This window comes from Melozone crissalis, unplaced genomic scaffold (genome assembly GCF_028551555.1).
Source record: "Melozone crissalis strain CALT ecotype California unplaced genomic scaffold, PUWL_Pcris_2 ptg000081l_1, whole genome shotgun sequence".
Lineage (NCBI taxonomy): Eukaryota > Metazoa > Chordata > Aves > Passeriformes > Passerellidae > Melozone > Melozone crissalis.
The window spans coordinates 6,415,411-6,437,229 of NW_026535858.1; the positions used below are offsets into that span (position 1 = coordinate 6,415,411).

Below are 21,819 nucleotides of genomic sequence, written 5' to 3' on the forward strand. Positions count from 1 at the left end.
TCCTTTAAATAAACTGATTTAGGAAGAAAGTTGGAATTTTTTATTTTTAAGTTTTTTTCTCAGTGATCTTTTTTGTCTTCTCTTGCTCATCCCCTAGTGTTTGGTTTTCACAACAGTGCAGAATTCAAGATTTTACTTTGAGCCTTCAAAGTTTGCAAACCCTGCTTGGAAAACTGGCATGTTGCTGAGCTTCCTGCCATGGCTGCTTTTTAACCAGAATGCAAGTGGAAAAATGTAACCAATTCTAGTGCTCTTGTGGTAGGACCTCTGGAAACAAGATGAACTATTTAAAGCCTCTTGCTACATATTAAAACTAAAATGTTTCTTTGCTCCTGCTTGTACCACTCTGTTTTCTCAAGTACTTTTGCTTGCCAGGGTTTTTCATTTAACCCTTCTGCCTTGGTCTTCCTCACCCAGTTCTCTCTCATAAGGCATTAGAGGGAAGCAAAGCATGCATGTGTTTGGTGTGGGGTGTGTGTCAAATTTGGGGTTTTACCTGTCAGCATTCTCTGTCCCAGCTTTGTTCTGCTCCGTCTCCCTCTGCAGCCACACCACTAAACTTGGTTTTCACTGCTGCTGACAGCCTTTTATTTTAATTTCTGCTTGTATCAGATCAAAAGCTGTGTCTCTGTCTCTACTCTATAATTTTTTGCACTTGTATTATTTGCCCCTTTTGGTAACTGAAACTTCAACATGACTCCCTGCTATGGTGGTTGGAAAATGTGTGTGCAAGGAGAAGAGTTAGGCTGTTTAAATACTGTCACAGCTCACCTGTAAAAATCCTAGGATGACTTTTTAGCCATGGAACTGAATCCTGCTTGGTTCAGAAGCTGATTCACAAATGACTGGTGTGAATTGGTTGTGACTTTAAAGGAACTCTGCTACTCTACTTCAGATGGAGATCCCCCTCTTGATTTTCCTCACTGTATTGTCCTGGGTGTTGAACTGTTCCTTCAATTTACCTGACAGCAGAAAATGCTGTTTCTTCCTAAATTCATCATCAGTTCCTGACTTGAATATGGCTCAGTTGCATTTTAGAAATGTGAAGCAGCATTTTTTGGGGGTGTTTGGGCTTTTTGTTGCTGTTGTTTGCTGGTTTTTACTTTAATGGTAGACTGTTTTCTCCCTTGTGGGTGATTTTAAACTGCTTTTTTTCTCTCCTGATAAGTCCTGCTAATACTGTAATATTTGAGACTGGATTGTAATGACATCTAACATTTTGTTCTGTTTGTACTGCAGACTGAGGTCAAGTAAACAAAGAAAGCAATCATTATGTTTTAGCATTCTTTTTTAATGAGCACATTAAAATCTAGTCACAGCTACAGGATCAGCTGTGAAAAGAAGGGAGAGATACAGAGCTCTGAGTAACACTGTATTTTTGAAGCAGTTTATGGAAAAATAATGGACTGAAGGGATATGGAAGGACTCTGGTAGGAAATAAATGGCACGATGTTGTTGACAGGAAGGGTTTGGCAGAAGGCTTGTTGTGACTGTTTCTGTGGCTTAGAATTGCAGAGGAATTTCCTACAGACTGGACTAACCATGACAAAAATGTGTCTGCTTTCAGGAGATCAAGGCTTACAGTGGAGTCTTCTCAGGGAAGATGTCGTCTTTGACCATGAGAAGCCGTTGTGTGGACAAAAGAGGAAGTTTTTTTAAGGTAAATGGGATACTTAAACAGAACATGAAATACTTGGGTTTATGTGAAATGAGCACAGCAGAATGTGCAGTGCTCTCTGTGATACATAGTTAGCCTTTTCTGTAAAATAAGAAGTACTTATTGAGCATTTCTTTTTACAGGCAGATGTGTGGCTAGATCACCCCCCTAGTTATTTCACATGTATATTTTTTCTGTACATGGAATAGAATATTTGGTGTAAAATAGGTCATGGCTTTCTCTGCTGCTAATGCTGAGAACATAAGCTTTATTATGCACAGGCATAAAATTATTGGAGCCTTCATAAACTAGATTTGTGTCACTTAAAGTTGTGGTACAGGTTTATGATTTCCATTACTGGACTGAAAATTGGTTTCATTTCCTTGTCTATTTTGAGAACAACTGGCATCCCAAGAAGCCAGGCTGCAGTAGGAGTTACCAGTGCAGTTTTCAAGAGATGATGTGCCAGGGTCACAGTGGCTGCCTTGCTGGGCAGGGTTTTGCTTTAGGGAGCCATCAAAATTTACAAAATTTACATCCCTTAGACTATTCATCACTTACTGTAGCTTCTTCCAGTGAAAGATACTGATGCTGCCATCTTGGGGTGTTGTTGTTTTCATTTCTTCTCTTCCTCTGGGGCAGAAGTTTCCCTTGGGGAAATCTTTAGGAAATGAACAATCGTGTTTTCTTTTTGCCTTGCCCAGCAGTTACCACGGTCATCCAGTGACAGGAACCACCTCTCAGTTCTGCAGCACACTTCAGCTGCCTCTCATAGCTCAGGAGTACAAACATCAGCCTTGTTGATAGCCAAAGAGGGAGAACAGCCCTGTTTTCTAATCACAGCAAGGAACTGTCTCAGTTCCAAGAAATATCTCTAGGTTGTCTCTTGCGTGTATGCTGAAGGACTCCTGATGTCAGATGGGACTGTAAGCAAGCACCCAGTCATTTTCTGCATCAATTTCTGCAGAACTTTGGGATCTCCTTGTCTAATTCTTATGTAGAAATAGATGCTGGAACAGCTGTTTTGTTCATGATGATGATGGGGTTGCAGTTACTCTAAATGATTAGAAATGCAGTCTGCAGTCTGCCTGGGCAATTTCAAGAAACATTGTCAATTAGAAAGCTAAGGTCCTGCATTTTCTTAAGGGCATGCTGGCAGGGAAAAAGATGCCTCAAAGCTCCTTTTCCAGCCCTTGGAGGTTGCACTGTTGGACCATGGTTCTGAGCCCAGAGTGTGGAATTGGAAGCTGCACCCAGCCTGTGTGCAGTCCACCTGGTAGCTTGTGTGTATACTGTGAAATTACCTTTTATTTCTTCCCTCTGCCATGTGAGCAGAATTGTGACAACAGCTACATTTGTTTGCTACAGCTGAGCTGGTGTGCAAGCAAAATACTTGGCACAACAGATTTTTTTGAGGTTGCATTATTTTAATTTTCTTTGTCTGTTTGTGTTTAGGAGACCTAGTAATCATGATATGGCCTTTTGTCCCTGCTGATCTGTTCTTCAGGATGCTCTTCCACATGGGCAGACTGTCCCCTGTCATTGCACATGGCTCTCACATTGTGCTTGTTAAGAAACCTTTACCATGTTGGTGTGCAGATTCTCAGGGCACTTAAATCTTCTTGAGGGAGTATCTTACCATTCTCAGCAACATTTGCCAGAAAAATTGCTGACAAATACCAGTGGGGAAATTCCAACTTTATCTTTTCTTTTCTGGTTCTTAAGTAGTTCTCATTGCTACAGCTTCTAACCATGTCTTAATTTTTTTTTTTTTTCACAGCCATTCTTTTCATTGTTTTGTCCCCATTTTAGACAGAGAAGAAGTCCCTATTTTTGACAATATTGTCCCCATTTTAGACAGAGCAGAAGTCTGTAGTTTTAGAGGCTAAATTCTGTGGACTCTACACCTTGTGATGGGTGAATGCTCAGAGCCAGCAAGTAGTAAGAATGAGGCAATGATGGGGTTAGTCTTGGATAATTCTGGGACTGAATAGCTTGCCAGTGGTTACAGAGAGAGTCTGTGGGAAGGCAAGGGGCTGAGTATATGTCTCTGACAAATGTCCTCTTTACTGAATTATCCTCCTGCTCATCAAAATGTTCCAGTGTTTACTGAACTGGCATCAGAGGTTTTGCACCAGTAAAGCTTTTCTGTTTTACACCAGCAAAGCTTTTCTGTTCCAAAACTAAGCATCAGGTAAAACTTTGTTTCTGATTAATAAGATACTGGGCAAGGTCAGCAGCCCTGAGAATTCATAGCTCACCAGAATCTGCAGACGTGTATCAAAATATTGGATTGCATTCAGAGGCTTGCACAAGTTGAGCAGCAGCGTTCTCAGACGGGCTCATCTCTGGCACTCGGCCACCTCCTCACACAGGGCCCTCTGTGAGGGCTGCTGCGTTCTGCTTATCAAAACAGGAAGGAAAAGATGTGATGCCAAAGAGGATGCAGGTCTCCAGAAAGAATGAAAAATGAGATGCTGGCAGGAAGGGGGAGTGGTAAGTGCTGAGGCTCGTTTGTCCAGTCTGATTCTAATCTTCAACCTGTGTCCCCTCACCAGTTTAGAAGCACCCATTTTACCTTTTCCTCTTGAGTTCTTGTAAATCTCAGGGCTTGGAAACATTCTGCACTGGTCATCTTGGCTGACTCTTGTAGTGCCTTCTCAGAATGATGGCAATTTTGTTAATTCTCTGTATGAGCTTATTTACATTTCAGCACAAAGAGCAGGAATTCAGTTGTCACACATTTTTTTTCTAAAAATGTCTGGGAACAGACATCAAATCAAAGCCACCTGTCTTTGGGAACAAGAAACTCTTCTAGTTCAGTGACTAATAAGAGCTGTAGTTATGCTGGGTTTCTGGGAGAGGCCCTGTCTATATCTGATCCTGGGCATGTGCTTGCTTTCCCTGATGCACAGGGATGTGAGTGTCAGTTGAGCAGCTTCACAAATGTGACTGGAGCCATTGACTTGCTTCTGGTGAACACACTGATTTTACTGCTTGTAAAACATCCTGGACGATGCGAAGCAAAAAATGTCGTGTTATGGTAAGAGAATGCTGAGGTGCCATGTTTGTGGGCTGTGTGTAGGAGTTCCACTGTCACCCTTGCCAGCTCCCAAAAGCTGAGCTCAGTCTTGCTGAGCTCTGAATCAATTGACAATAAGCAGAGTGTGGTGCTTTATGAAAGGAAATGCTGTGGGTTAAGATGTTTGCACTTCATCATTTCGTTCATGGATGTTAGGAATGTAAACAGTTAGTACATGGGTGTTTGGCAGTCTGATGTTTAGGATAGATTTGGTTAGGCAGTACTGTACTGGGCTGCTGTGTGAATTCATGTTGCCTGAGTCATAATTATTATTTGGGTTTACAGTGGTTATACTGTAGTGTCTTTTGAATTTACAGAACAGTGCTTTATCAGAAATAAATTCCAAAGGAAAAATCATTGCACACAAAAATAGCTGTTTTATAATGTTATAGAAGATCTCATTTTAATTTTGTTTTTTATGAAATACTGATTAATTAACCACCTGAGAAGATGTCATATTTCCAAGTGCATTTTTCAGGTAAACCTCCTCTTTCTATTGTATAACAGGGTAATATCTATTTCACAAACCTAAACAGTCCCCAACAGATTTCTTCTGATTACTATTTAAGTCATTGGTCTCATGTATGCTGTTTTACACTAGCAGAGGCCTCTGACAAATGTATACATCCACTTCTGTTGCACTTACTATGTTGATTTCAAGTCTGTTGAAACAAAGGGATGAGTTTTCCCATTATTTCCAGCCAAAGAAGTACTTGTTGCAAATAGAGAGATGTCTTTGAAGAAATCTGATATTCTTAGCTTTGCACTAAAAAGGCAGAGCCTTCTGCTTGTTTGCTCAGGGCTGGAGCTAATAATAGTACATAGCCAGGATCCTTCCTGTGTTTTGTAGAAACAGGTTATTATTAACAGCTCACCTTGTGTGATGCTGGTCACCTGTGCATCATGTGTGCTGTGTAATCACCAGGAGCTTCATTGGCCCTAAACACTGGGAAATGCTGTCATAAAATCATGACTGCACCTTACATTTTTTGTAGAAAAATGCTGTTGTAACAGGATGGGTCAGTTAATTGCAAGGATACGCAAATGATGTGATTCCATAAGATTTTCGTGAATCAAGGGAAGAGCAACTTTTTTGTCATTAAGGAAAATTAGTTGGAAATTGCAGAAATATTTGTGGTTTATTCTAGAAAAAAATGAGGGGTTTCTTCCTAGAGGTCAGTGTTTTAGTTCAAGTGGAGTACAGGCTGGTAGGGGATTGGTCTTGGTTGGGCTGTGGTGTGTTCCATCCTGGGGAACTTCACAGATCAGTCTGGGGTTTGGTGCCACACTTTGACCTGGTTTCCTTGCCCAGAGTGTGTTGACTTTTTAGAGACGAAGAGTCTTTTTAGAGACTGATTTGTCATGGAGGCTGTGTAGCACACCCAAGAAATGTAGCCTGTAGAATAGAGTGTGAGCATAAGGCTGCTTGAAGTGTGCCATTTTGTGCAAGAGAAAGAGAAACAAAATTGCTAAACATGGAAGAATTCCTCTCAGGAATAATTTCTGCAGAGTTCTCTTCAAGGCAGGCATACAAATTCAAAAGCATTAAGATTACTTGGCTGTTAGCACAGTTTGGATGAGAGTTCTTTGCTGAGATTTTGTTTTCTGGGAGGGAGATGGGTTTTATCATAGCTCAGGTCAAAGCCTGCTAACAGAGTTAACTCAGTTGTATTTGGTTTCCTCTGGGCTATTGGGTTGCCTTTAATGTTGATTAGTTTCTCATTCTTCATTCTCTTATCTATCTCTTCCCAGACCAGGAGTCTTGGACCACGCCAGGGGTGATGTTTGGAGTTGACATTCATTAATTGTTGTTATCTTTTGTGTATCTTCTTTTTGTGTGCTGCTCCCAGTCTGCTGAGATGTTAAGCTCATCAGACCTGGAGTGGTGGAACAGTCCTTTGAAAAGAAACTTCAATTCTTTTCCCCCTGACTAAAGTTATATTAAAAAATGCTGAACTTCATATAATTTCCAATACTGGGAACCATGACTTGGGCAAAAGAAAACCCTTAGGGTGTGGGTAATGGTAATTCTTTCTTACATAAGGTTCATTTATTGGAGTTGGCCAGTTGTAAGCAGACTAAAACTTGTTTTGAATTGATTGGAATATTGGTGCTCAGCAAAGGAGAGTGTGAATTCCTGAAGTGGAGGAAAAATTCCAATGTAACAATTTAGGAAAATGATGCCTGCAATTCTTTGAAAATGCTGCTGTACTGAGTTGCCTGCCCTGAGTGGGACTCAGGCTCACACCTTCAGGGCAGCTGTTGAAGACTGTTCTGACTTGGACCCCAAAGCTGATTTTGCTTCATATTCCAGGGTTTTTGTTCTGATGTTTAGGGGTGGTGGTAGAGATTACTACATCACTGCACACCTTTTATTGGATTCCCTCCCAGCAGGAGAGAGGGAACCCTGCTAGGTTTTATAGGCTCTCATGGTGTGGCATGACAAGCAAAATTGATGCATTGGCTACAAAGAAGTGTTCAAGAGAGCAGGCTTTGCAAATTTCATGGTTGGTTTCTGCTCAGCAAAATGTTTCCCTGAAATCTGGCTGGCAAATTCTGCATTTCTCAGATACAACCTTAATGCTAATCTTGCCTACCTTAAAATGAGTTTTTGCCCTCGTACCCAGAATTAGGTTGGTGTACCCAGAATTAGGTTGGTGTTCTACCTGAGCTGCTGAAGGGTTGCAAGGCAATTTTTTAAAATTGAATTGTTGTATTCAAGTGGAGTCCAAAACCTAATATGAAAAGCAGCCACCCACTCCCTTCTTGCTTCATTGCTTTTCATCCTCCATGGTATTGTAATTCTGGCTTAGTGTCCCTTCTGAAATAAAACTCTTGCACGTGGAATTCTTCTAATTTTTTTTTTTTTTTGAGAAGGTAAATGGTACAAACAGCTAAATAATTTAGTTCTTGTAAGATGCTGTATAATGCACAACTGCAAATTCAGTTGTGTAGGCTGCAAATTCAATCCATTTAAATTAAAATGCTAGCCAAACTGGAAGGTTTTGTTCTGGCACAGGACAGGAATTACTCTTCCTCTGAGAACCTTTAAACGTGGCCCCAACCCTTACTTGTTCCTTTGCAAGGGGAAGTCCAAATAGGATACGATTTTACAAAAAAAGAAAAAGTTTGTAATCTCTGGTGACTAAACTTGCCCTGGCTTCTTTTCCACGCCTCTTCCACTCACTTGATGTCATACTATTTTTGTCCCTTTCTAGCTCATTGACACAATTGCCTCAGAAATCGGAGAACTGAAACAGGAGATGGTACAGACAGATCCCCCAGTGGAAGATGAATCTACTGATTGGCAAAGGTGATTAAAATGTTTATTTTCATGGTTCTGGAGAGTCTACCACAACAGGAATGTTTTCACTGTGTTTTCTTCTTGGGTGGCTCATGTCCTAGCACTTTTCTCCCTGGCAGCATAGGAGGTGTAGATAATTTTGCTCTTGATCCAAGGAATTTGCCTTTGTGCAGGAGATTCAGTTGTTTGGTGTATTTGCCTTAATACCTTCTAATTGCAACTGAGCTTCACTTCCTTGTTAAAAACCTTGGATACTGATGAATGTCTAAAGCAGGAAACTACTGCTATTATTACCATTGTCTGTGGCACAGCTTTGCTTTCATGCTGTAAAGACAAAATGTGCATTGCTTCAAGTGGCTTTTTGAAGATTCAAGATACACTAACATGAATTATTTATGCCCTCAGGTTAGGAAGTAAAATATTGACTGCTATGAGCTGATGCATGTGTGGGTTATGTGTTTAAGTTAATTTATACATGAGTAACTTGCACATAAAAAAATTAAATTTAAGTGGGCAGAATGGGACCCCAGCATTTTGGCTTTTCTTGAACAATTACATCTGCTAAACATCTGAAGGATAATCAATATTTTAGTCCTTGTGTTAACAAGAGAACATTTTTGTACTTACCTGAAATATTTGCTGCAAGAGGAAAGCAAACAGTGGTAGGTGTTGTGTTTTATCTGACTGTATGGTCTTGGCCAGCCCTGGAGCTCTGGTGGGCTTTGTTCTTCTAGCAGTGAGTTAATGAAGTGGAAAATTGTTTTTAGAATTACATCCAAGATTTGTAGCTCTTTTTCTTCCTGTGAATTCTGTTGAAATCTGCTAGAACTTACAACAAAGCATGTGTAGATTATTTTCAAAAACATTAAGCAGCAGCTTTGTTGGCCCAGTAGTAAAGAATGTCAGACAGTTGAACTAATTAAAGTTCTTGGCTATGGCCCTGGTTGAACATTACTCAAGTTTCAGAGCTTTTGAGAGCTCTTTTAGAGGGACAGAAAGGATATTTTCTTCATTTTTGTGAATTCAGCTAATTAACTTCAGAGATCATCAGCTACTTTTCAGTTAAGAAAAGGCTTCTTGTATCTTTGAATGCATCATATGCATGAAAGGCTAAGGTCTACTGATTCTAAAATCTTGGTGGAAGCACTTAGCTGGAAATAGTCAACTAAACCTCCCCATTTTACAGATCATGAGTTTTCTTTTTATTGATTTTTTTAATGAATTTTTAATCTTAATTTGTTAATCTTGACTGCAAAACATATTTTGGTTTAAGATAAAGTAAACCTAACATAAAAATTAAGATAAAGTAAGACAAAGTAAATCTAACATAAAAAAGTGAATAATGCAATTTCCATGAAAAATAATAATAGCCATCAAAAAAATATATTTTCAAGATGATAATGTGAAATATGAAGGCTGAATAAATGAGCTAAAGTTAAACCTACTGTGACTACAAAGTTCTGAACTGCCTGCTTCTATGTAAGGAAGAAGTTGTGTCAAAGTTGGTAAGTTAAGTAACTTAGTTGTGCACTCATACCTTTTTTTTTAATATAGTGCTACAGAGCAAGATTTTAGTAATTTCAACAAGAGTTTTCCAGAGTTGTTGTTTAAACTAGACACCTCACAAGGCTGTGTTTACTGTCATCCCTTTATTTCTTTGTGGTTAATTTAAAACCTGGGCGTTAATGGAGTTTTCTTATTGTTTTCTGCTGTTCAGCAGTTGGTGTGTAGAAATGACCTTTGGGTTTGCATCTAGGGATATTTGAAGCAGTTGGTGTGTAGAAATGACCTTTGGGTTTGCATCTAGGGATATTTGAGCTCAGTGGAATGTCCATTTTTCTTGCTCTTTTTCCACCTTAGCAGGTACCACAGCCACCCAGAGCAGTTCTGGAAAGGCACTGCAGAGCTTTCAGCTAAATTCAGAAAGATAAGGACATGAAATTGTGTGTCTGCAGCCTTAGTAGTGTGGTTTGGGCTTTTTTGTGGTTATGTGGTGACTTTCAGATTTACACTCCTCATTTTATATGCTCCTTTATTTTGAGCTTGTTTCTCCTTTCCATGCAGTATGATTCCATACATACAAGACTGTGACAAGACTATGACTCCATTTCATACAAGAATGATTCAAGGGCTCACTTTGGCTTCTAAATATGTAAAAGCCAGGCAAAAAAACAGGTTTGCAAAAATGTGTTTTAGGAGGGACTGTTTCAGTATCCCACTGTTTTGATGCCTCACTTTTTTCCTCTTTTGAGACATTTGTCTCAATAATTCAAATGAGCGGAGTTGTCAGAAAAGGCAATCAGTGGGACAGATTTGTGTCATGCCATTCCAGTGACCTTTGAAGGAGTAACAGGAGAGCTCCTGCATGCAGTGGCACCCCAGGAGCATGTGGGACAGGTCTGGTGGCACCTGGATGATCTTTAAGGTGACCCCAGGCCCTCTGCAAATCTGTGTGAATGTCCATGAGGGGCCAACTCTTCCTGCTGTCCTGGAGGGAAGGCTGTAAAGCTCCAGGGCACTTCCCAGGGCACTATGGAATAGTTCAGGGATGCCTTGCTGCTGGTGGCAGCTGCAGCAGCTCATTCCCTTCCTGTTCTGTTCCTGTGGAAGGAGCAGGGCTGAGCTTTGCTCCCTGCCTTGTGTCCTGCCCTGCACAGCCCTCACACTGCTCTTTTCCACTTCAGCAGAGCCATCTTCTGTCCAGCACAGAGAATAATTTCTGCTATTGCTGACAGGCTGGCAAGTGTCCAGAAACCTCCTTCCCAGCTGCCTTGTCTTGTCCTTTTGGCTGCAATGGGATGCAGGAGGGAGTTAGCAGTGGCTCTCTGCCCCTCCCAGCTGATGATCAGCATCACTGTATAGACTGGGCTGGGTGATAAAGAGCTGTTGGATTTACAGAAATCCAGGAAAATAATCAAACTGTGAGGTGGTTAACTGTTGTGGGACTGGAGCAAGGTTCACATCATGACCAGGGATCATCCTGGTTCAAAGCTTGAGCCTGATCCTTGTCATTTTTACTGTGAGCTGAGTCTAATCAGGATGAAGCACTGCATTGTTTATCTTGGCAATTACCTCTCCGTACTTCCCACGTGTTTATGGGTTTTGTCAAATCTAAGGAAACTTGCATGAGTCATGTGTTTTCTTTAGTTCATTGTGAGTATCTTGAAGCCTACCTTTCCCACTGGAGAGGAACTGTGCAGCAGCCCTGAATCAAAGCACACCATTTATTAAGGCTGATTTGTGTTTTGATTTTGAGTTTGCTGTGACCTGATCAGATTGTCTTTTATCAGGAATCTTTTTTTTTCTTTTTCAAACTCCCAAACAAACAACACAAACCAACCAACCAAACATCCTCCAACCCGAAAGTAAAACCAGGAGAGGAATTTAGTTGTTGCATAATATACATAATTTGTGAGCATATTTTCCTAGCATTTAGGTTACAGGAACTTCTTATTCTTGTTCAGTACATGAGTTAATCTGTTGCTCATAAATTCAAATGGTTATTCTTTCCATGCAATTGTTTCCAGAGTAGTTCCACACACATTCCAGTCCCAAATAATTTTAGTCTAGCTCTTAACACTTACTGAGTTTTGAGAACTCCAATGTGTCAGAGTTTGACCGTATGTCTAATGCCCAGATCATTAATTAAAATTATTTTAAGAATAAAAAAAGCAAACTGGGAATATGATGCTCAGTAGTGCTAGACCACTGCAAATAGGCTGTCAAAACAGACCAGTGGGGGTTTTTTTACTGCATTTGCTCCCAGGCCTTGGGAAGTGACTTCTTGTAGGTTCTATGTGGTTTGCCAGGTGTGGTTTTTCCAAGGTGTGCTTTTCCCAGAGTTTACCAGGTTACATGTTTCTCTCTGCCTCCTTCTTTATCATTTGGGAAAAGAAAATAATTTTTAAAAAGTGTTTCATATTCCTGTTTACCTCACCACAGATTGCAATAACATTCTAGTGCTGATTTATCCGAGTTGCATTGGTGCTGTTTGAACCATTATTGTTTAGGAGTGGCAGAAATTCTGATCAACGATCAGATATTGATAATCTTGGGTTTATTTCTTGAGGGAGCAGAAGCAGCTGCCCCAAGGAGGTGCCTGTGTATGTAAATCAGAGAATTTCCTCCTCGGATATCAACATGTGTGAGGGATTGTGCATATAAGTACCTGGAGGTTCAAAAAACCTGAAAGCTCCTTTTGTATTTGCAGGAAGGAATGATGAATCTTACTCCCTGCTCTCCGAAGGCTAATTTATTATTTTATGATAATATATGATATTAAAGAATACTAAACTATACTATACTAAAGAATACAGAGAAGATAATTGCTCAGTGCTTAAAAGATAATAATGAAAACTCTTCCTGACACAACTTGGCCCCAGTTGGCCATTAAGTCAGAGCAACTCACACCAGAAATCAATGAAACAATCTCCAAACACATTCCAAAGGAGCACAACACAGGAGAAGCAAATGACATGATTATTGTTTTCCTTTTTCTCTGAGGCTTCTCACCTTCCCAGCAGAAAAATCCTGGGCAAAGGGATTTTTCAGAAAATGTGAATGACACAGCTCTCCATTCATATTTATGGTGGTCTAGGGGTTGTGGGACAGCACAAAGCCAGTCATAGCAAAGAGGAACATTGTGACCCTAAGACCCCTAAGTGCAAACTCTTGCCAGCTTTAGGTGGGTTTGTGGTAGCAAGCAATGCCAGGCATTGTAGCTCATACCAGTCACACACCTTCTTTGGAATGTGAGGTACCTGTCTTTAGTAGGCAAAAACTTTTCCCTCTTAGATATTATGCACCATATTAAGTTTTCATCTCCTGACCAAGGGGAGTGGAAATGATGTGTATCTGTCTAAGCTTGCAGCCAGCATTGGTGTATAACTTGTACTTTGCCACAGCTCCCTGTGGTTTGTAATGCAGCTCACTGGCACTGAGGGTGAGTGGGAAATTTCTGAGCAGTATTTACTGGAGCTACAGCTCAGGAAAACACTTTTGTGGTTCATGATTTGATTTCTTGGAGATTCCTCCATTGCAACACGAGGCTCTGCTGGGACTGGTTGAAAAGGGAAGCCAGTATTCCTACTGAGGCAGTTTCAGACCCACTCATGACTGATGTAAAAAGCACTTCCCTCCTGCACCCAGTGTGTTTCTGTGTGTTTTGTATCCCTTCAAGGCATACTGGCTGTTAGTAAAAGCTTCTGATGCTTGTGGCAGGGGAGGAAATCATCTGCATTTGAGATGCCTTGGAAATCTGAAAAGCATCACATCATAAATAAGCAAACAGAAAGAGGAAAAAATAAAGAGGCAAACACTGGTAGTGGTAATTGATCCAGGTAATGAAATGTCAGATGATTTTGCCTGCTCTTATCTGATCATACAGTGAAAGTTCTCTTCCCCATTTACTTTCCTTGCTTGCCCTCTGCAGAGATTCTGCAAGTTGCTGAAGAAAGCAGTTTTGTAGTTTGGGGATTTTTCTGTTGTTTGGTTGGTGGGTTTTAATTTGGTTCAGCTTATTTTCTTTGGTGTGAGGTTTTTTGCAGGGGGGACAGAGAGGCTTTTTTGTTTGTTTTGAAAAGTATTCAGTGCTCCTGTGCATGTGAACTCTGTCCCTGCTTGCTGAGGCAACAGGAGCTGGCATAATGAGGGTGGTAAATGCTGTTAGTGATGCTTGGGGCCTGTCCAAAGCAGGGAATTCAGGAGAGCTGTGCAGTGGGCAGTGGAGCTGTGTTGTCCTCTCCTGCTGCAGAAAAGGTCTGCAAGGGGAACACATCCTCTGCAGGGTGCTTCTTGTCTGTTCCTGCATTTTATCATCAGGAAGCTGTTACCAGAATAACTGCTTCATAGTGTTTTCTAGCATGGGGAGAACCACAGGATGTACTTCTAGCTCAAAAATGAGGAATTTGAGCCGGCAACACGTGCACTTGTACTGGGTGTTCTGTGCTATATGGGTGGTGGTGAAGCTCTGCATAACAAAAGGAGTTCTCCAAGTGTTCTGTTTATTTGGATTTTTAATAACAAGAATCTGCAGCCTCCAAGAACTCTACTTCATTACTGAATGTAGCAGTAAGTTTAGATGCCCTGCTCCAAATAAATTTCAACCTTACATTATCTTGCCACATTCACATTTAGCTCAGCCTTTATTTTTATTGACATAGCAGTCAATCCACAGCCAAAGGAATTTGGAGCATAAATATACAATTCCTTACTTGTTTCTGATCCTGGAAAGCGTAGTATTAAAATGTGAGGTAAGGACCTTTCATGGCAAAAATGGAAAAAAGGTAAATATTTACAGAACTTAGCAGAGTGTGATAAGAAGTGACTGCCACTTATGACATACTTTTTATGCTGTGCCTTAGGATTATTTGGGGGTTTAACTTTTTTTTTTTTTGTTTCTTTCTTGGGTTTCTCATCTCTTTCTCACCTCCTCTCACTCTGACCTCTTAGCAGAGGGGAGCAAAGATGGATATGCAGCTGTGAAGGCAACAGAGCTGCTGGAGCAGAGACAGTAGTCTGGGCATAAGGTGAAGTGATGGTTTGTGAACTTGTGTTGTGAAAATAATCCCTCCAGACAGATAAAATTCTTGTGTCTGGTGCGGTGGTCACCAATAGGTAGTGGGCTGCTCCATTGTCAGAGTATTGAACAGATTTTTCTGGCAGGCATGAGAGACCAGGATTTCTGTGGGTTGCAGCATGTGCAATCAATCTGGCAATAAAAGTGTCTGAATTGGATAAATATCCTTGAAGAGAAGTTTTTCCATGTATTAGCACAGCAAAGAAGGCAAGTGAAATGTTCTCTCAATCACATCTGCACATACAAGTGTACCTGAAGTGATGGCTGAATTTCTCCAACCTCACAGAAGAATGCTAAGGCTTATCTTCAAGCTGGCTTTGAATTGAGAACCTTTAAAGATCATTTTTGTGTATGATAAATACAAGAATTCTCAGTAGAAACACCAGCCCAGCATGTAAGCAGAGCTTTGTGGCAATTCTGTTCAGTGACCCAAGTGATTGTTCATAAGAGGTTAACATTTCTAATTGTTTTTTCTACATTTTCCACAGTCTAATCAAGGATATGGATAATATCTCTCCTGAAAAAAATGATGTCAAAAGCTGCCCCCGGGACTCTGGATACGACAGCCTATCCAACAAGCTGAGCATATTGGACAAGCTCCTCCATACCCACTCTGTGTGGCTGCAGCTTGGCCTGAACGATGCTGAAGCCTTGGAAATTTTGCAGACACAGCCTCCTGGGGTAAGAAGAATCTCAATTTCTTTAAGGACATGCTTTTCCCAAATGTTGTGCTGCCATTTTATGTGACGGTGTTCACAGGGGTTCTTATGTTGAGGGAAGGGACAAGGATCTGACTCCATGTTTCAGAAGGCTGATTTATTATTTTATGATATATATTACATTAAAACTACACTAAAAGAATAGAAGAAAAGGTTTCATCAGAAGGCCAGCTAAGAATAGAATAGCAAAGAATGATAACAAAGGTTTGTGGCTCAGCTCTCTGTCTGAGCCAGCTGGGCTGTGATTGGCCATTAATTACAAACATCTAAGATGGACTAATCACAGATGCACCTGTTGCATTCCACAGCAGCAGATAACCATTGTTTACATTTTGTTCCTGAGGCCTCTCAGCTTCTCAGGAGGAAAAATCCTAAGGAAAGGATTTTTCATAAAAGATGTCTGTGACAATTTTATCCCCAGGTGTTGGACCCAATACAGTAATGACCAAGTAAAATTACAGCATGTTTTAGAGGAGACATCATGGGATTGTTGTGGTTCCTTTTTGTGTATGATCTGCATTTATTCTGGCATCTGGGATGAAGCTAATACCATGTCCTTCTGCCTTCTCCACAACAGATATTTCTGGTTAGGAAATCTGCAAGGCTGCAGAGGAAAGTCATCTCTCTGCGTGTGTCCAGTGACTGTGGGTCCTGCCTGAAAGAATTTGCCATAAAAGAAAGTACATACAGTAAGTTGTGAGTTCCATACTTTTCAGCTGTTCCTCGGGTACTTTTTCCCTATAGGATGCAGGAGCATTTGCACTGCTGAAACCCACAGCAGAGGATACCCAAAGTCATGCAAATAATGTCATGGGCTGCTCTCTGAGGTGGGCTCTGGGAGTGGGTCAAACTGCTTCAACTGGAATGTTTCCACTGTGTACCTTGATTAATCCAGTATTCATTTATTTTTATGGGTAGTTATCCTCTTAGAAACTTCTAGTCTTTTGTAGAAACAAGGTCTGTAATCCTGTCTGCTTTCAATGAAATGTTCTTGAATGCAACTTTGTCATGAGCTCTCTGAACTGAGGTGTGGGATGGGTTGTTGGGTTTGTTTTTGTTGTTGGGTTTTTTTTTGGTTGTTTGATTTTTATGTGTGTGATAGCTAAATGGATTTTAGCCTGTTAGAACTGTTTCTCTTGCAATAGATCAATGATTTCTCTCTTTAATTCAAACTATATCTGTTCTTTCTTTTTTTAGTAGAAATGAGCAAATGTTAACACTCCAAATTGTTTTGAACCAATAATGCCCTCATATCTTTAGAAGGGAGAGTGTGAAAAATAAGTTTGAGATTTAGGAATGAAAAAAAGGAAGCTGCAGCTGGTGAGTGTATGTGGTGCTGAAACTGCAAGCGGAGCAAATATTTCATTTTAACAAGAACGAGAAAACTGAAGAAAATTAGCAAAATTTTCACTTAATCATCCCTGAAACAGAGAGTCTGTAGTTAACTTCTATTTCTATTTGTAACCTGACATAATTTTAGTTGAGTTTTTCCTTTTTTTTTCTCTCCCTCCCCTGCACCCAGGAACACAAAGTTAATTCTCTGTGTCTGGTTTTAGTTCCAGTTACAAGCAAGGCAAGGCAAAGAGAAAGTTGTCAGTAATAGCTGATGTAAGTGTGGTCTAAGGCTGTGTTTATAGGCTTGAAATTCCCATCTAGAAAAGAATTATGTACAGTATTTTATGAACAAAATTCTTCCACAAGGGGGAGATATTTACTGATGGTTTTAGCCATTTGTCACAGCTGAGGTTTTAGACCAGAGGTAAAAGGTCTGGATGGTTTCACTCTAGGAGCTGCTTCTGCTTGATCTGTGAGATTTGCTACTTGCCTCAGAGAGAGCCTGAGGTAATCTCATTATTACTGAGAACAGGTATTTGTATCAGTAAGAAACAATGGTATCAAGTGGGGAAAAATGAAAGGCACTGCTCCTGTCTTCCTCTTCCCTCGTGCAAGGCAATGACATGCAACAGCTGTCGGAGTTATTAAGAGTTTTTAGGTTAAAAGTGAACGAAAATTTATCTCTCCTTATGTTCTACACTCCTAGGGTGAAGACAAGTGAGTAGAATAGAATTCAAGAGGAGGAAATAAGACATTTAAAATTAGGTATATTAGTACACTGGACAAACAAAGCCTCAGTTATTGATTTGTTGTCTATTAGCAAAACATTGTGCAGGCCTCATCACACTTAATCTGTTTTACAGGAATTAGACCTTATCCTTGGAATACAAAAGCAGACCAGCCACCAAGATTATCAGTATATTCTTGAAAATGCCTTCAGCAGGAATATGTACTTCTCCACAGAGTTGTTTTCTCTTAATCAAATAGTAGCTAGTTGAATGGTTAAAACTTATTAACTTCATGCTATAATCTAAGATATATTTTATTAAATTGTTTTGAGAAACAATGTATTAATGTGTGATTGTTTCTTGTAACTTTCTTTGCAGCATTTTCCTTGGAGGGGTCTGCAATAAGTTTTGCTGATTTGTTCAGACTCATTGCTTTCTACTGTATTAGCAGGTAAGATGGTGCTGTGTTCCAAGCCACATCTGCTAGAAAGAAAATAATTAAAAAAAAAAGTTTTGAGAAGTTGTTTCAGCTGTTGATGCTATTTATGTTGCCAATCTGTGAATATTCTTGGATAGCCTTAGAAGGTAGTGGTAGAAATCAGAGATGAGTCTTGGAAGCAAGTGTCTCTGTCTTACTTCATATTGATTATTGGGAGCTGATGTGATTTTACACACCCAGCTGTGAGGTGCTGCTAAGCTGAACTTTACTTTAGCTGATATCTTGTGATGCTTTCTTAAGTGCTCTGTAGCTCATTTAAAAGCAATCATAAACTGGCTTGCAAAGTCCATTTCTTGGAATTGCTGGTGAGAAGAATTTTTGGAGCATAATGGAAAAATGTCAGATGTGTAGAATATGACAATTGGGAGATGTCATTTTAAATAGTGAATGACAAAAACAGCCTTGTCAGCTTTGCAGTTTATGGTTGCCAAACTTGCTTTCCAGGTATGCAGAAAAAATGTAGCTGGTGTTTTTATCCTTTATGTTCAATTTGACTTCAGTTTACTGGTGAAAATTTCCAGACTGATGCTTGAGCCTTGTATGCACACACAGACAGGACACAGCCAAATTGCCCCAGTGCACATTTTCTGAAGGAAGCAGAGAGGCAGCTGTGATAGTCTCTGTCCTTTTACTGCATCAAGGCTGCCATTTCATGCTGACCATGTGATGATTTCTGGTGTGGGATGCTCTTGGGTGCTGTGCTTGCTGGTTTTGTTTGTGGTGGAGAAGCATCTTAGACCCCTTTCCTACAGCCTCTGTTTAGCTGAGCTGTATGTGCATGTAATAAAAGCAGCATTGGTGCCACATGGGTAATTGGTCAGAACTCAGAAGAGAAATGAGCTGAAAATGTGTTTAAATGTAGTTTAATTAGGAGATATTCCTTATCTTGTCACCCTTTCAGTCCTGCCCACTTGAGAGGCTCTGGTAAATCCTCTCTATGTACCTACAGGATCATTCAGAGATTTCATGCATTAGTCTATCCATTTTCTTTCACTGAAGGTTCAATATTGCTTTGTATAGACTAAAGGGGGCAGATAGGTAGCTATTGTGAAGAAGAGACAGAGCCATTTGGTACATCACAGGAAATCCAGGAGGATTTTCTAAAACCAGAGGGAATTTCTTGCAGGAGGTAGCCAAGCAGTTTTTTATGAGGGTTTACCTATTTTTGAATTGCAGCCATGGTGATGAACTGGGCTCTGGATTTTCTGTGGTACCATGCAAAGTGCCTTTCAAATGCTTTTTAGCTAGTGTATCAGTCCTGTGTATATGCTTGGCTTGAGTGTGAGTGGAATTCTGAGTTCCTGTTTTTTCAAGAAGCTAACATGCAACATAGAGAATATTTATGTGATAAAGACCTACTATCTGTCTGTGCTATAGCAGATGGTTGGCTTGTTCCCAACCTTAAAACCAAAATTCATGTTGTGTAGGATTCTCATTTAGTCTTAATTCTATGGGTACTTCTACTACAGATGTTGCTGTTTAGCAGCATTTAGTTAGAATAAAATTCTTATTCTGAAAACTGGAATAACAGTCAACAGTTTACTCAGAAAGTGAGAAGCTTTTTTGAAGTGTTAAGTGCAGGTAACAAGTTTGCATCTCACTGATCTGCTTGTAGAAGACCAGGTGTAAAAGCTTCTGTTGAAAAGGCAGAAAATTCTGGATGGCTGTGGAAATGATCCTAGGGAAAGTCCTGGGCACTTGACTGTCATTTGCCCTTCACACCACTCTGCAAAGTAAAGGAGCTTTGGGGTTGTTAATGTAATGTTTAACTGTGCTGTGTGTTTAGGGATCTTGCTTCCTGACACAGCTCAAGAAGAAGAGAATCAGAAATCAGACACTGCCAGTGTTTAAAAAAAAAAAGATTTTCAAACTATGCATGGTGCTGAAAACCATAATGGTTTTTTCTCTTTGGAAACAGGGATGTCCTTCCTTTCACACTGAAGTTGCCTCATGCAATTGCTGCAGCAAAGACAGAAGCTGAGCTTGAAGAGATTGCTCAGCTTGGACTGAGTAAGTAGTTCTCTACGAAGATGCCTTTCCCTACAAAGATGTAGCACGCCTGTAACATTGAAGAAATAGGGTGTATCAGTAAATAGTTCATGTGGGTTAGTGATGATACAAATTTTGTTTAGAAAAGCAGTTTCTCTTACTTGGGAAGGCCAGACCTTCTTCTGGCCAAGGAGTGGTGCTCTTCCTTCCTTCTGTGCCTCCTGTGATATTTTGGTTAGTGCTGTTTCTTTCTTCCTTCTTCTCTTCCCTCTCTGGGCAGCCCTTGGGCAAAGCAAGTCACACATTCCCCACACAGAGGTTGATGTGGCTTCTGCTCCAAGACCAAACTGCATGCTCACAAAGCACTGGCTGTGTGAGGCTGTATAAAGCACTGGCTTTATAATTTATTGTGAGGAGAGTGTAGGAACTGAGGTCCCCTGTTGATAAAACTTCTGTTCAGATTGACATGGAAACTTAAAATGGTGAATTTGGAGAGCAGTGCCTCAATGAGGTGGCATATTTAGAAAATGAGGAGTGTATATATGATGGTGTAGAATGTATCCATGGGCAGAGGTTTGGTGAAATTTTTAAAATGCCAGAAGACAATGCAAGAGTATCCTTGCATCACTTGGTTGCTTCAGCCAAACACAGGCTCATTGTAAAGCATACCTTGAGCTCAGAGGAGATGGATGCAGAGCAATTGTGAAGCACACCCTGAGCTCAGAGGAGAGGGATGCAAAAGTAAAGCATACCTTGAGCTCAGAGGAGAGGGATGCAAAGGTAAAGCATACCTTGAGCTCAGAGGAGAGGGATGCAAAGGTAAAGCATACCTTGAGCTCAGAGGAGATGGATGCAAAGCCTCCTGGGATTTGAAACTTGGGCACCACCCAGATGAATCATTAAGCAGCTCTGCCTTGAGCAGAGTGCTGAGTGGCTTCATTTCCTTCTCCAGGAAGGGAAGGTTGACTGTCAGCAACCTTTTTTGCAGTAGATTTTTTAATAATCTTTGATTTGAAAAGGATCCTCTCTAAATCAGTGTGCTGAGGATCTTTTGAACTGTCTGGTGGGACTTTGCAGTACAACCATACCCAGGGATGTATTGCAGTGCTTTGCATTTTGGTTTGCTGCAGTAGCAATGCAATTAAAGGGTTTGTTTTAGAGAGGAGAGAAATTACTTCTGCACTGCTTGTCTGCAAGTTTAGATAATCAGGTGAAACTTTGGGTTATCATGGGAATAAAGGCAAATATGGTAGTGTTGAGGTCAATTTTTAGATGGGAAAAAGGAAGGAAAAGGTCTGACTGGGATAGAGTGTAATGAAAACAGTCTCCCAGTGACACCTGGAAGCCCTAAAGTAGCATGAGGTGAGTCTCTCCAGAGAGGATGAGAATGGTAATTTTGATCAACCTCTCCAGGCTAACCACACTTTGTCACCAGTACCCTAGAGCATTGTGGCCTGCTTGCTGCAGAATTAGTCTTGCTCTTGAGCAGTCTCTGCATTGTGTGTGTTTCTTCTGTAGCTACTACATTTGAAAGCTGATGGATCAGTGTCTGTGTGGTTGCTGTATTTGGGATCAATTACCTGATACACACCAGGTCACAGTTTCCATGAGCTAAAAGCAGGCTACAAAGTTGAGATTTTGATGGAGTTTTATGTGTCCACGTGCAGAAGAGCACACCATAAAGTCAGCCTTTCAATGCTGTGGACTTGAGAGGCTTAAAAACTCCCAACAGCCCTTCCTGTTAAGTGTGAGTTTTCTTTGAGGAGCACTTAAGCACAAAACCCTGTGGTGTGTGAACACAGGGCTATATCCCCTGTCAGAGCTCTCTTGTGCTGTAGGCTCAGAGGGAGAGCTGCACAACACAAGTCAATAGCCCAGCAAACCACATCAGGAGGAACCTCTGGTAAAGGTTTCAAGGCTGTTGCCAAC

General features: G+C 40.6%; 1 protein-coding gene across 3 annotated transcripts in view; it reads left to right on the plus strand.

Moving 5' to 3' along the window:
• RIN2 (Ras and Rab interactor 2) overlaps positions 1-21,819 on the plus strand; it is a 61,264-nt gene that overhangs the window by 19,907 nt on the left and 19,538 nt on the right. For 2 of the 3 annotated variants that reach the window (XM_054290520.1, XM_054290522.1), the window contains 6 exons: positions 1,568-1,660; positions 7,958-8,052; positions 15,109-15,301; positions 15,917-16,028; positions 17,781-17,853; positions 19,820-19,911. In XM_054290520.1, coding sequence (XP_054146495.1) covers positions 1,568-1,660; positions 7,958-8,052; positions 15,109-15,301; positions 15,917-16,028; positions 17,781-17,853; positions 19,820-19,911 — 658 coding nt within the window. Of the gene's footprint in view, positions 1-1,567; positions 1,661-7,957; positions 8,053-15,108; positions 15,302-15,916; positions 16,029-17,780; positions 17,854-19,819; positions 19,912-21,819 lie in introns of those variants that run through there. The other variant, XM_054290523.1, reaches the window with a different exon arrangement.